General features: G+C 39.4%; 1 protein-coding gene across 1 annotated transcript; it reads left to right on the top strand.

The window, feature by feature from the left end:
- The first annotated feature begins 4,217 nt into the window (after positions 1–4,217).
- LY96 (lymphocyte antigen 96) lies at positions 4,218–9,832 on the top strand. The gene is made up of 5 exons (XM_072329669.1): positions 4,218–4,584; positions 5,998–6,087; positions 7,132–7,260; positions 8,459–8,511; positions 9,278–9,832. The coding sequence occupies exons 1-5, from the start codon at positions 4,491–4,493 to the stop codon at positions 9,374–9,376; spliced, it is 465 nt and encodes a 154-aa protein (XP_072185770.1). The 5' UTR covers positions 4,218–4,490; the 3' UTR covers positions 9,377–9,832.
- The last annotated feature ends 5,635 nt before the right edge of the window (positions 9,833–15,467 follow it).

Here is a 15,467-nt window from a genome sequence, read left to right as displayed (position 1 = left end):
TAATACAAAAAGACTTCTAGATGCATTTCTGTTTTACTTTGGGTCCTGAATAGTCTAACTGAATACAGATAGTTTGCAGAACCCATCCTTTTATCATAACACACAATCCAGTTCTGCGGACACTGAAGTTTGGATGTGTTCTGTAGTGCGCTGAGTGCATTTCCAAGTGGGAAAGTGTGAAATGATTGACATCTTTCTAAGCTAGAAAATGTGCATGAAGCAAAACAGCCCCTTTTGCTACTGACACGTTCTGCTAGAGAACTGACTTTATATATATATATATATATATATAAATATATATATATATTTTACGTATCTGCTCCACATCCTTCCCTGTTCATTTATTAAATTTATTCCCTGTTCCTTAATTTCGTGAACTACCATTTTCTTGTTTATTTTTCTTCAGTTTTATACCTTTGGGGAAAAGCAGCAATAATTGCAGAAGGTTTCCTACGATCAAATGTTTTCATCCCTGGTACTCTTTTTTTTTCAGTTGTAGCTAACTTGCATGCATCATGGAAAAAAAGTGATAAGACTTGAAGAATGTGTATGTACATGTGAGTAGGGATTCTGAAGGAAATACAGATATAGAAGCTCAGTCTTAGACGTGCTCTACAAGCTGTCTTATTTGCAAGGCTATACCTTCTGTAGGAGTTGCAAGCTCCTGCAGCCTTTCAGTGCCAACCCATTTCTTGCTAGAAGCAGCTGGGTCTTGCATCTTACTGTAGTACTGATTTTGCTCAATCTGGTGTGAAGAGCAGGAACATATGAAATGACTCAAATCTCCTTCCTAGACGCTGCCTTCTATCCCCTTCTGGCTTTAAAAGCTTCCACAGAAGGTTGTGGATGACTGCTGTTTTCCTTGGAAAACAGGATACAGGCAGATTCTTCTTTTCAGTTTTTGGCTATGTGGTATTCTCTTACCAGTGTTCCTTACTGTTTCTCTCAGTCTTTGGCTTTGTCCACAGTATTATTCCTCTGTATCATTCAGCAGTACCTCTCTGTTAATGTTCTTTTTTAATTAAATTATTCCACGACCCTCAGTCTTTCCTTGCATATGTAAAATATTCTGATCAGAAAACGATCCCCTTTTGATTTCAAAGAGAAATCTTTAAAGTGCTGAGGTGCTTCGCACTCCTATGCACACTTCCTAAAATTAGCTAGCTTCACTGGAGCATACTTTATTACACACCAAAGTAATTTCATTGGCAAAGATGAGGAAGAGCTGAGTAGATGCTTTGCACCGTACTGTGAAACTCTAATTAAGGTGATGGAAATTTAATGAATTGTAACATGAAAAGGTAGAGTACATGAATTATTACAACTGTCCACTATAAATTCATAGGTGGAAACTTGTTAAACTGCTGTAATTTGGTTACTGTGGAGTTCCACAGTCATAACATCAATTTCTTCGTGACCCTATGTACCACATAGCCTGCTGCAGCCCCCCCGAGAAATGGGACAAGTGAACTAAGAGTTGGATCCACTGTAATAAGATTATAGCACAGCTATACAGGCCTCAGCGAGTAGCTTAAAATAAGCTCAAATGAGCAGCTATTTAAAGCAGGGAAGAACAAGAGCAAGCAGGAAACTTGTCCAGCTGTCTTAATTTCTTGAATACCCTGGTAGGCAGTGTTGCTGTGGTATGCTTTCTGACTGTTCAGCCTCAAGTAGGACACAGCCCTTTCTTCCGCCTTTATCCTCTGCTTTCTCTTCTTCCAGCCAAGTTTAATGGTTCATTGTATACTTTGGAGTATAACTATAAGCTTTGATCCTAAACTCGGCCTGGAAAGAATAAACTTGAAGCTTACTGGCAACAGACAAAATTATTTGCAACACAATTATTTCTACAGTTTAAAGCTTTGTCTGCATGTACTTCACTTATAACAGCCTCTGATGGCTTAAAGTGACATCTCCAAATCACGTCACTAAGCCAAAGTGCATACAGCATTTTAAAAAATACACACAGAATAATTCACATCACTCCCTTTTTTTTTCTTTCCACAGTTATTTTCTTGCTGTCTCGTATGGCACAAACTCACTACTAGTGCACTGCTCTGGGATGCATCTCCTCAGCACTCCCAGCACTCCGTCAGCTGTATATAGAAGAGCTGAATCCTCCAGCTCTGCCTAGTATCCCCGATCATGACCCCACTTCCATAATGTGCCACAATTCCATAATACTTAATTCTGTCTGACACTTTGGAACAGAGTGCTTTCCTCTACTGCCCTGGAATACTGTTGGTATAGGTTCTGTAGCTGTTTGTTGTTTTGTTTCTTTTTTTCTTGTGATGGGATATTATGCTAAAGTATATTATAAAGCTTTCCTGAGGGAGATTTCAGTACTCGTCTGGTCACAGTACTCATCCGCAGCCAATGATCTAAATGCAAAGTTATTATTTTAAAGAGCAATCGCATGAGATCTCAGCACTTGTTTGGATGTATTGAGAAAGAAAGATAAAAGTCTCATACATTTGTTTAAGGTTTTCAAACACAAATCAGGAGGTTTGGAGTTGTTAAATTTTATTCTCAGCATCTCAAATGTAGCCAAAATGAAAATTCCTAAATTCACTGAATTTGGATTTATTTTATCTCCTGTTAAATGGACGTGAGACTCGGTAGCTATGAAATGTAGTTGTGAAGGATTTCAAAATGAAAGTAAATGATCACAATACTCTAGAAAATGAACACTATTGACCAAACATGATAGTAAAGGTTACAGACTTCACTGTCATGGTCATAAGCGAAATTTTAGCCCTGATGCCAGTAGAACTCATTGTTATATTTCTCTAATTAGGCACCAGATCTTTTTAAAAATGAAGCCTAGTTATGCTGTATTTTTTTAAGTATTGAAAAAGTCTCATGCAGTACAAATGCAACAAGGAATAGCAGCGGATACAGGGCTTCCCCACGTGTTTGTGTATGCCACCAGGGGGGAGTCCTTCCTCATCTATTTCATTTATGGCAGTAACAGAGAGAAAACACATCATTGCACTGAACACGGTCTGGAAAGTCACAGGATTCAACAAAGTGTTTGTCTTCATTTTAGATGTGAGAGCTTTTATGTATGTCCTTGTAAATCTACGGACCTCTTTCTAATGAGTCCAGCAGTTACCCAATGTGCTGTGCAGTGAAGCAAGACCCAGCGTGGCAGCAGAGGGGCACACATTCAGGGTCACCTCATGTCAATGCCCTACAGTCAGTGCAGTCTCCCACCTACTTCAAACAGGCCTGTGACTTTTGCTGGATCTGTTGAGTCTACTGTAGTCTTGGCTTGTTCTCTGTCTGATTTGACTCACTCCAGATCAATGGCAGGAGCTTTTTGATTTAAAACAAATCTTTTCTTTTGCCACAGGTATGAGGTAGCTACTCTTCAGTGTCTGATTCACTATTGCATTTCTTTTTCCAGCTACTATGGCATCCTGATTTATGTTTATTTTATTACTCACTCTGATACTTTTAAGAAAAAAAAAACGACCATTTGGAAACATAACTAATGCTGCCATGGTTACAAATGTTTTGCATGTTTTATAGTGTCCTGTTAAACAACAGCTGAAGTCTGTGTGGGGTGTATGTACTCTGTCAGGGAAATTGTATAAAGTTGGAGTCACAGAATCACAGAATGGATTGGGTTGGAAAGGACCTTACAGTTCATCTGGTTCCACCCCCCCTAGCATGCACTGTACTGACAAAATGTTCAGTGTTTGGACTTGATGCTCCAGCATGAATTGCATGGTGCAGCTTTTCTGCTAGAGGTTGCAGTGAAGAGCATGAGAAGAGATCACAGAGTTAGGGGGAGGGGTGTGGAGCCCATTAGTAGAAATCTTATGGATTTTTAGGGTTGTCTCTAAGAAGTATAACCGTGATAGATAAAGCTATGAAGGTAGTAGCTGACATAGAGCAGAACTTCAGTGGTTCTAGTGGTTCTACAAGATAACTGGTCGCATTATATCCATAATGTCTGAGTTCTCTTATGGTATGATGAGCTTTGTAAGAAATTTATTGTGCAAACATATGAGAACTATTGACTAACACACCACTAAGGGTGGACTAGGTTTTCATCCTTTGAGTGTAACTTTTCTTTATTATGTACAGGAAACCTCGTGAGCATGTGAAATCAAGCCTTAACAACAGTTGCTCCTGTTGAGTCAGCCCCAGTTGCCTTTTACATTCTTCTGGTAATCGTATTTTTAGTTTCTCTCACTTCCTCATTTCACACAGTTTTCTCTTTCATTTTTTCACTCGTGACATGAGCTGTTCTGTCTGGAGAAGAGGAAACAACAAAGGCAGAAATACTTTTTTCTTCATGAAATTCGTGATGAAGATAACTGATAGCACTGGAATAGGATTAATCAAGGGAATTAGGAGAATCTGACAGAACAAAACGAATATTCCCTGGAGACGTGAAGCTGAGGATGACCGTGCTGCATTTTTGTTCCTCTTTCCCCAAAATGAAGCATTCCACCCAATACCGATCAAAATAAGTAAATATGTTTGAGTTTGTCTTTTTCATTTTGTTCACTCCTGGAGCCAGTGTATTTCTCTGTACATCATCAGATCTAGAACTATCTTATGCTTTTTGTGGTAAGTAGAAACTAGCTTATTCTTTTCTTTCTGGCCTGTGCACAGTAATTACATTAGTCTAAGGCAAAGTGAGCTTTCTCTTCTGTATGTTTCTTGGATGAATCAGGCAAATATAAATGAGAGTTTCAGCTGGTGTATATTTCTGTTCTTAATCACCCTATTATAAGAATCATGCTGCGTAAATGTAAGTATTACCTCAGTGGTGGCTTGCAGTAGCTAGGAGAGAAGGTGTTTACTGCTCAGTAGAGAAAGCATGAGGCATATTTTGATTCAGGAAAAGCTGGAAGATAGGGGGTTTGAATTTGGTTTGGAAGTTCTGTGTTGTCCAAATTACCCATACTGATTTAACTAATATTTTACACTTAAAATATTGAAAAATAAACCTGCCTGTGTGAGGCTGTGCCAGGCTGGGGGTCAGTACAGCTCTGGGGAAGCAAGACAGCTTCTCTCCTGGTTGCTAGCTGTCTCTGAGAAGTAGGTGACGGGATCCATGTAGTTCACTGACTTTTATCATCAGTTCTGCAGCAATGAAGCACAAGGAGGCTGCGAGGGCCAAGCAGGCTCCTTGTGCACATGTGTACTCAATGGCAGGGAGGTAGGAATTTTAGGAGATAGATATTTTTCAAGGAAAGAAGCTTGTCTATGTGCACTACCCGTGCGTATCACCTGTAAAATATCTGTATAAACTAAAGCACAAGAGGGAATGTTTACCTTGGGTATTTTGCTTTCCATTAACACTCATTTAAAAAATGTAATGAGTCTGTGTTAGGCCTAAGCTTGCAAACTGAGCCTTTGAGACTATGGTGTGTTTTGTTCTCCATTTTTCTAGCATAATTTCCTGTACGCAGTTGTGATCAGAACATGACTGCCAATTACCAGCAGTCAGACAGTCCTTTTGCACAACCTTTGCTTGAATCCACAAAATAGAAGACAGAGCTCATTATAAATCACGATGAAGTCACTGTTGCAAACTGAGCTGGCCTGCTAGCCTTGGGCAACCTGCTAGTATGTATAATACACAGCTAGCATAAGTAGGAATATTTTTATCAGAGGATCCTGATGGCATAATGCTAATGCAAAGTGTGTGACTTTGAAAAGGAAAGAAGCATACTTCTTGCCTGCTTGAGTGCAAAATATAATTCATCCAACAAATGACTTCTCTTACTTCTCAGTCACAAAGTAATCTGATGCTCCTTTTGCCTTCTAACTATGTAAACAGTCAGGAGTATCATTTGAAAAGATCTTTATGTTTACTACAAGTAACTAGATTACACAGTTGTGTAATATATACTTTATATTAGATCTATTTGTATTGTGTTTGTGTTTACTGTAAGTGTATACATACGTACATTTTCAATAATGCACTGGAGAAATCTATTCTCACTAACAACATGAAATAATTTTATCCTGTAGATTCTTCGGCTCATTATTTCCAGTTTAATGTGACGCCCTGCAGCATGCTGAACGAATCCGTCTGGCATGCTGCTATTACCTGGATTCCAAGTGAGTCACTATTGCCTAGAGAATTATATTGTCCGAATGCAAAGAAATAATAAGTGACACAAGCAAAAAACTGCCCCTTCATCCTTAATGTCAATTTATTTTAGAGATACTTTTCTGTGATTAACAATGGAATGGATAAACTACAGCGATGGACAGAAATGATGAATTCTAAACTGTTTGTGAAAATAAGGGTGTTTGAATTTGACTTGTTTGTGCAGGTTCCATAGCTCAGCGCACTGATTGGCATTGCACATGCCAGTTTGAGACAGCTCGGGTACTTCTAGAAAAACCAAACAAACTTTTGCTGCACACATCCTTTTCTGGTCTGAAAAAGACCCATGCTATTTTAAGGGGAGAAAGTATCCAAGCACATCAGGACTATGAATATGCACACTCCAGAAACTGTAAATATGGTAATGGTGTGTGTGCGTAATCCTAGCTTTAAATTAATCTTTAAAACCAGTTTTAAGTTGGAAAGTTGTGTAATGGAACATGTATGGACAGCACTTTCAAACATATAGTTTGATTTTTGAGCAGTGCTATTTGAAGCCTGGAGTTGGACTTGATGATCCTTATCCCTTCCGACTCAGGATATTCTGTGATTCTATTAGCCTGTGAGCTACATCTTAAGCTTCACCTGCTCTGAAGCTGGGGTAAGATTGCTTCCCTGGTAGAGTAACTTTATGATGGCTACCAGCAATCTGGACTATTTGTTTAAAATACCTGCTTAAAACTACATGTGTGGAATCTCCTAGGGACAAGTATGGAGCTAAGTGAACACTGTTGTCTTTGCCGAAGAAATTGAAGGAGATTTTGAAATTTGTCACTAATATTTCTTGAGACTGATGCCTTTTGGTAAAATAAACCAGCTTTTTTTTTCTGGAAAGAACATTTTTCAAGAAATGTATATTTATTAGTTTTTAGGGATTCTAAAAAAAAGAAATTTCAGAAAAAAAATAGTTTTTAGTCAGAATAGTATGTCTGCACATGTATTGTTTCCCCCTTGCCAGTTACTTCTTTTCTTACTTGCAATATCTTATCTAGAAAGTGATGTCACCTTTTTGAAGATAGTCTTCACAGTCTGGTATGAAGGTGCCACAGCGTTGCGCTGGAGACAAGTTATGTGCAGTGGGACTGACGACGAATATTCTCTGTGTGGAAGGCTGAAAGGAGGTCAGTGGGAAACCTTGCTTTTCAGGTTGCAGACTGTGGCATAACCTGGCCATTGGTACTTGCTACCAAACAGATTTCTGAGAAGTCTAACTGATCAACCCACGCATATAGAATTTTCTCTTTATGATCAATTTATCTCTCTTAGAAGGAAAACCCAGGAACATTAAGGTGAAGCTTCATCAAGGTTAGCTGTGCTATAGCACTTCGGCCATCACTGAGGTGTCCCTTCTGTCTCTGGGACCTTTGTCTCCTGGTGGCAGCAGCTTAAGGTGCTGAAAGGCGTAATACTTCAGCATTTGAGAGCAAAGTGTCTAAATCACAGCTTGCACACAGGTGGGCTCTAGTCAAGCCACATGGGCCAATGATTTCACCCCTCATCTCATGACTCAGGTGGCAGAATTTAGAGCAGGCAGTTCTCTGCTAAAATTGTTTTCAAATTCTACTCTCCAATGTCTTTATAGCGTTGTTTCCATCTCTGTAAATTGGGATTAGTAGTACCCTTTATTGCACTATGACACTTTTATTGCTAACGTTTCTAAAATGACATGGAAACACTACACTTGACTGGTCTGCACACAAAGCTGAAGAGGATCTAGGGTCACTACTAACATACGGAACAGTTTATTCAGGTAAGTGTCTGGGTGGTGTTTTAGAGATACTATCTATACCCACACAGAATGTGTTTTGTTAGAGAAGAGGCAGTCCTGTGGTATAAGCTAACCAATATTAGTGTGACAAAGGCTCTCATCTGAAGTGTTCAGGATGTCAGTTAAAAGCCAAAAAGAATAGAACAGAAGAACAGATCTCCAAATACACAGTTCATGTTGTTCATATTTTCCTTATTTATTTATTTGTTTGTTTATTTATGTTGGGTGGGGAAGTAAATATCAACTCTTCTCAGTTATCAGTTTGTCTGAACTACTTTTACAAGTCGAATGATCAGAGTTATCACAGTAGGAGGGGTTGGTAGAAGATGTTGCAGTAGCTTTCTGGTTGATTTCCATTTTCTTGCACGTTGTTTTGGCAAATGGGATGAGTTTTAGGGGCATAAAGAGGTGGAGGTTTTGTCCCTGTAAGAGTAAATGGCACTGGCAGCACTGCTGAGAGATATGCTATATTGCTTTGGAGTTATTTATGAAGTTTCACTGGTGGCTTTATGTTTAAGTAACCATTTATATTGTGCTCATCTGTTTTACAGAAACGATTGAAACAGAATTTGACATTAAAGGTAAAAGAACAGTGTTTCCAAAGGTACTTTTCATTTTATTCAAATAGACAGTAATGTTAAAATAGCATACTTAACAGAATTGCAGAATTACATGATTATACCCGATGCTTCCTTATGGCTAATCAGCTTTTACTAGAAAGAAGAAACTCGTACAAATCTTGTGGTCTTTAGATTAGTCCAAAGAACCCTTCAGCTCCCAAGTGCTCATCACTAGCTTGTTGTGTCAGAAGACAATGGTCTCAAAGGAGGTAGAGTGGGACCTGAGTTCAGTAGGGGCGATGATGATGTTTTTTTGTCCTGATGTATACTAATTCTGTTTGTGCAAAGGTGTGACAAGTGATCTAGCTAGACAACAGCTAGATCTACAGTTGCACTGCTTAATGGATCAGACTGCAGGATATACACAGACAGAACTGTGGGTGCCCAGCTGACTCAAAGGCCAGTGCTGCTTACGCTAGTGATCACTGCAAGAAAACATGGTTGAATTGCAGCTGAGCTAAAGGCTTAGGTTTGGACAAACAGGATTCTACTTGTCCAGGAATAGCTGTTCTATGAGGGGAGGTGAGCTGGGAACTATTGGGGACAGTTGGGCCACCACTGCCCATGCTGTGTTCAGTAAGGCACACAGCGCAGAGCTGATCACTATGACCAGAAGTATCTCAAGGCTCAGACATCATGATTTAGCATAAAACCAAAGGGTCACTAGGCAGCTTGAGACCTCAAGGGGTGACTGTGCCAAGAATGGGCAGCATTATGCACTAATTTCCTTGTTTTCTTCCTGGATTTTAGGGATATTATGATGTTATTTTACAAGCATTCTCTGATGACTCTGAGAAGAATATTATGTGCTTGAACATCACCATGATAGTGAAAGAAGATGCTTTCTGAATTCGACAAACGTTTCAAATAAATCCAAAGCATAGAGGCTCCTTCTGCAAACAGCTGGAATCCATCTTATGAAACATAAAGCACTCCAGTTTTCCTGAGGTAGAACACATCAAGTTCTGTGTGGAGAGCAACAAGATGGAGACTTATCCATTTATAGCACGGCTGTGATCACATGCTCAGCCAATATATGCAGCTTCTCTTTAAGCTGAGCATCCCAATGAATCCACAACTGCAAATGGTCAGACTGAGAACTGCATTTCAGTGCTGAGCATTCAGATACAGAAAAGCCAAGTACTTCAGACTATGCTAAATCAGTACAAGAATTTTTGAAGTTTTGAAGCACAAGAATTAGAAGTATTCAACTTAAAATACAGCAGCATTTCTGTCTGGGGAAAAAAAATGCTTTTCTGTTTGTTTGTTTGTTTTTCTTTTAACAATACATTTGTTTGTACAACCAACTTGTGAAATGACTTCTTTTACTTACGGTTGTTATCCTAATGCTCAACTCCATCTGCACAGAGCTGTAGCAGAGGAGCAAAAAGTTGTTATGTGGCAGATGCTGATAAAACCTGAAGGGAAGAGTGTTTCCAGTCTCACCAGTCCAGCACAATTGAGTTCACCCATCCAGAGCTATAACTACCGTGTCACAGGTTTTATGTTGCGTTGGGCAAAGAGCTGGGCAGACTCCCAGGCTGTCTCCTTGAGAAGCAGGAGAATGATCCTTGAGCTACAGGTTGAACTTTTTCTTAGCTACCAAAAGTACTTTGAAATATCTTTTCATACCCAGCTTTTAGGTTTAGCGAATTAAAGCATGGCTTTTTGGTTTTGTTTTGTCCTGTTTTCCCCATTAATCGTGCCCATTTGCTCACACTGGCCGCTGGGTTGTGCTATACCTGGCAGATTGCTTCAAAGCGACAGAAACCATGAAATCACAGCTAACCAGCTCTTTCAGGCTGCTCAAAGTGTGAAAATTAGTGGAAGTAAAGCTTTTAATCTCAACACACAGGGATGTATTTCAAATTGAGCACCGGAGTGGGGGAAATTGGGGGGGAGGGGGAATATAGAAATAAAAATACTCTATTAAAATAGTTTCAAAATGGTTAATTTGACAATCTAAGACAAAATCAATAATAATATAAGAAACAAAACTGTGTTTTGGCTGGAAACAAGAAGCCACAATTACCTCCAACTGGCAGTAGTAAACATCTGAGATTCAATCGGTCCTCAGACCATGTCAGGATCTTCTGAGCATCCTGAGTGTTACTGCTTAAGATTGATTCAGGTTACTAGAGCTGTAAATAGTATCCTCTCAACCTAAAGTGTCAGTGAATATGTGGCAAATTCTACTTTTCTTCTTCCATTTTCCTTGTTAATATTACCTGTCTGGGGAGCAGTCTCACCATGATGTCCTCTTGTACCCCTTTCACAAGTGTCCAACAGTAGTAAGATAAAAGCCCAAAACAGGTTTTAGTGTCAGTGTTCCAAGATCACTGTTGTCCTGAATAATTCTGGATGTAAGACTAAGTGCTATGTTTATTATAAGAAGCAAATACTGAAGGCGGGAGAAAAAGTAACAGGGAATCAAATGCATGCCCCATGCTTTTTCATAAACCTGTGTTTTAATGTTACAGATGTTTACAGTACGTAGAGGTAGAATTAGAATTTATGTATCTAAATAGAGATATTTACAGATAACCATCTGTGCTCAGCAGCTTACACTGCAGACTTTTATAGTGTGGCTCCAGCTGAAGGGCTCTGGTTACACATGCCAGCAGCTAGGATTGCGACATGGAGTGCAGGAGCCACAACTTTATAAAGCAAAGACCTTCCCAAGGCCTTAGGCCTCTCTTCTGCCCATAATTGAATGTTTCCACTCACTGCAGCACTGATGACGGCTGCACTGTGCTCCCTCCTGTGAGGAGGCAGAATTTCTGTAGGGTCAGGTTCATGCAGACAGCATGCCCCAGCGTCACCCAGTATGGACTGGAAAGCTGAAGGCAGAGCTTTGCTCTGTGTTCCCATTCTCCAGGCAGAGTTGCTACAGCACTTTTCTCTCTTCATTTGGTGCCTGTAGTTGACAAAATTTGTTATTTTACTTGCTTCCTTTCCCAACAAAGAGGAGACTTTAGGACCAAGGAGGTTGCATGGACTCAGTAAAGAATCACAGAATCATAGAATGACTAGGGTTGGATGGGACCTCAAGGATCATCAAGTTCCTACTCCACTGCCATGGGCAGGGTTGCCAACTGATAGATCAGGTAATAGATCAGGCTGCCCAGGAAACCATTCGTCCTGGCTTTAAACACTTCCAGGGATGTGGCATCCACAATCTCTCTGGGCAGCCTGTTCCAGCATCTCACCACTCTCTGAGTGCACAACTTCCTCCTGAGATCTGATCTAAATCTTTCCTCCTTTAGCTTAAAATCACTCCCCCTTATCCTATCACTATCAAGGTACCCTTGTGAAAAGTAGATTTCCCTCATGTTTATAAAATCCTTTAAAATATTTTAAGACCATAATGACATCTCCCTGAAGCCTTAAATAAGCACATTTCCTTCAGCCTGTCTTCATAGGAAAGGTATTCCAGCCCTTGGATCGTCCTCATGGCTCTCCTCTGGACCCTCTCCAAAAGCTCCACATCTCTCCTGTGTTGCGGGCCCCAGACCTGGATGCAGTACTCCAGCTGGGGCCACATGAGGGCAGAGTATACGGAGACAATCACCTCCCTCGCCCTGATGGCTACCCCTCTTCTAATGGAACCCAGGAAACCATTGGTTCTTCAGGCTGCAAGTACACACACTGCTAGTTCATAGTTTTTAATCAACCAAGACTGTACCAATGAAGACTGAGGCAAAGAACTCATTGTGTTGATAGTCATTGATAAAGACATGTTTTAATTTTCTTTTTTTCTTTTTCTTTTTTTTCCATTTATTGGGTCAGCAAACTTTTGATCCACTTTTTTGCTTCTTGGTCTCCTGGTTCAGTCCTGGCTCGGTCAGAATTTGAATGGTGTGAATTAAGCCATTCACTGAGTATTTTGCTTTCAAACATTCAGTGAGAACCACAGATTCTGACGTATCTGTACTTTGCCAAGAGCTCCAGTTAGTTGTGCAAAGCTCCCCACTGTAAAACTCGATTAATCAAGGAAGGCCTAGTGTGCAGCTATAGCATGAAATACTTCACAAACGTATCCTTTTCCTCTCTCTCATTACTGTTGTTTTCAAGAGGCTGTCAGGATTTTCTGCAGATGGGAAAATAGCTTTTCTTCACCCCCTCACCCTCTGTCACCAAATATGTAATTATCAGAAGAAGCAGTTCCTGTTAAGTGTGTTTTTCAGTAAGAGCACACTCTTTCTGAGCTGCATTATTATTTGATAAAACAGGGAAGCACAGATAATTTTACACAAGAAGTCCTGCTGACCATGGTAACACACATCTGCTGGCACCACTTGGGATGGGGACGGAAAGGAAATTCTACTTAATTCAGATATTACAAAAGCATATCTTACTCCTCGGGATGTTCTGGGAGGCAAAAGCAATCATTCAGCCACTGGCTAGGTTGGTTGGAGAAAAACACTCATTGTCATCCTGAGCAGATAAACTGTACTGTGCCTGGTTAAGGAGCTGGACATGGTGATGCAGGAGGTAAGTCCTGGTCTGTGCTACAGACATCAAAAGGGACATGCAGCAGCACTGATTAATTTTTCTTTTTCTTTTTCTTTTTCTTTTTCTTTTTCTTTTTCTTTTTCTTTTTTTTTTTTTTTTTTTTTTTTTTTTTTTTTTTTTTTTTTTCCACTTCAGAAAATGCTAGTAATTGCCTTTGGAGTGCCAGTGTGGCACACTGGGCTGAATAACGTCAGCTGCTGCTTCTGCTCATCTGAGCCTGCCAGCACAGTGAGCTCAGGGGCAGCAGATGGGGATGTGACATTTGTAATGGGAAGGGATGAGGAGAGAGAGCTGGCGTGCTCAGAGAGCTCAGGGAACAGAGGACGGAGAAAGGGGCTGTGGAAGGTCTCCTCACTTGCGTTAGAAATGAGTTGGCTTTGGCAATCCCAGAAAGCAGTCCCTGTGCACACACATCGGGTCTGTGGATCCCAGACATGGCCTCACTGCGCTCCTGCTGTATATGGGTACGTCCACAACCTCCTTTACTCCACATACATTTTTATTGGCAAAGAAGTACTGTATATATATATGTGTGTGTGTATAAAAATACATATGTTTTATATACATGCATATATATGATACACGTTTGGCCCAGTAACATTTTCCAAAGCTTCTGCCTGATGTTTTTCTTTCTTGGGCTTTAGACTAAATTGCTGCTAAACGTGCTGTGTTTTTAAAATTATATTTCTTATTGCCATAACTAAGAAAGAAAAAGTTCTAATAGCAAACCTGGCTCTTTGCTCAAAGGACAGAATGATCCCTTTCAGAATATAAAGGTCTCCCACTGGCCCTCTTGTCCCCATTTTACATAAAGCCTTCATGTACATCAGTGCAGATAGATGGTTTGTCCCAAAGACTAACTTCTGTTAGCTGAGAGCATCCACTGTGGTTTTTGTTCTCCAGCATGTTTGACATCTCTCCTGCAGTGTGGATTTGGAAGTTGGATTACTTAATATATATACATTGTTTTCAGTCAGAATCCATTTAGACAATTTATCTTTTTTTTTTTTTCCTATTTTTTTTTTTTTCATATAGTAACATAGACTAGTTTCAACAAAGGAAATTAAACTAAAAAAAATCCCTATGACAATTAAAGATAGATACAGAAAACACGGCAAATGTTCATCATTAGTCTGCTGAAAGTATTAGAACTGAAAAACCTGCCCTTCATTTACAAGATACATAAAGGACAGCACATTGCATTCAGGCATAATCTGTTATTTGCTTTGACCCTAAATTAACCCTGTTTTAAGAATATTTTGACTTTATTTCACCTCTGAATAACAGCTGAACAGACTGGTAGTTACCCTTCATGATCGTACAAGGCATTGAAGGAATCTGTCCCATGTCTGGGACGTTTCATACAGTGTAATTTTCCTTGTTTCTTTAAAGCTTGGAAAAGTAGATCAACAATCATCATTAATGAAAGTTGCACATATGACTGTCAGAAAAACAGACTGCCAGCAGCAACACACCTTTCTGATTCTTGTGGCTGCATATCAGTGACTTTGGCTGCTAGACACACAATTGCTCTCACCTATAAATGCTTGGGAGATTTTAATATTTTAATTATGGAGGAAAGAAGTTCCTAAGAAACAAACAAACGAACGAGCAAAAACAAGCTAAAGAAATTTCTTGTCTAAAGCTAAAACAGTGCTCAGGGACATGATTTAGCAAAGGGTTGTTAGAGTTCGGGTCATATGGTTAGGTTATGGTTGGGCTTGATGATCTCTAAGGTCTTTTCCAGCCTGAGCAGTTCTATGACTCTATGATTCTAAATATTAAAGTATAGAAAAAGTACTCACAGAGAACTAATGAGGTAAAAAAAAAAAAAAAATGAAATACATCACTATGATAATTAATTTCAGAATGTTATCTATATATTTGTGTATAACTTAAAAATAGTGGGCTGCAAGTTGCTTAATTTTGAGGAGTAGTGTTATTTAAAAGTTAGTAATTCCAAAGAAATTGTCAACATTGGATGCTTCAGCAACCAATACAATTTTTTTTGTACATTATGTTTTTGTCATATTAGCGCTATTCAAAGATAGGCTGCCAAAAAAAGTAGCCATGATTGTTGTTGACAAGCTTGGAGTCAACCTGCAATTATTATACTTACATTAAGCTCTACTTGAGCTTTTCCCAATAGGTGCAGATGCACAGCCCAATTATAAGTGACTTTATATGTCTCCTTCTGGAACTGGTCTGTAAAAGGCAATATGAAGACTACAAACAGTACAGTGGGAAACAAAATGACCTGGGGATCAGACTAAATCATGTTTTTTTTTGTTTTTTTTTTGTTTTTTTTTTTTTAACTTTTCAGTTTATAACAAGGAAAGGTTATAATAAATATAACTGATGAGTCCTCTTTATACATCAAAACTTAATCTACAAGCTGCCTCCCTCCATAGAGAGGGGTGATCAT

The sequence above is a fragment of the Excalfactoria chinensis genome, chromosome 2, assembly GCF_039878825.1.
Source record: "Excalfactoria chinensis isolate bCotChi1 chromosome 2, bCotChi1.hap2, whole genome shotgun sequence".
In the NCBI taxonomy this organism is placed as follows: domain Eukaryota; kingdom Metazoa; phylum Chordata; class Aves; order Galliformes; family Phasianidae; genus Excalfactoria; species Excalfactoria chinensis.
The sequence above is the reverse complement of the archived record's forward strand: the minus strand, read 5'-3'. Positions and strand labels throughout refer to the sequence as shown.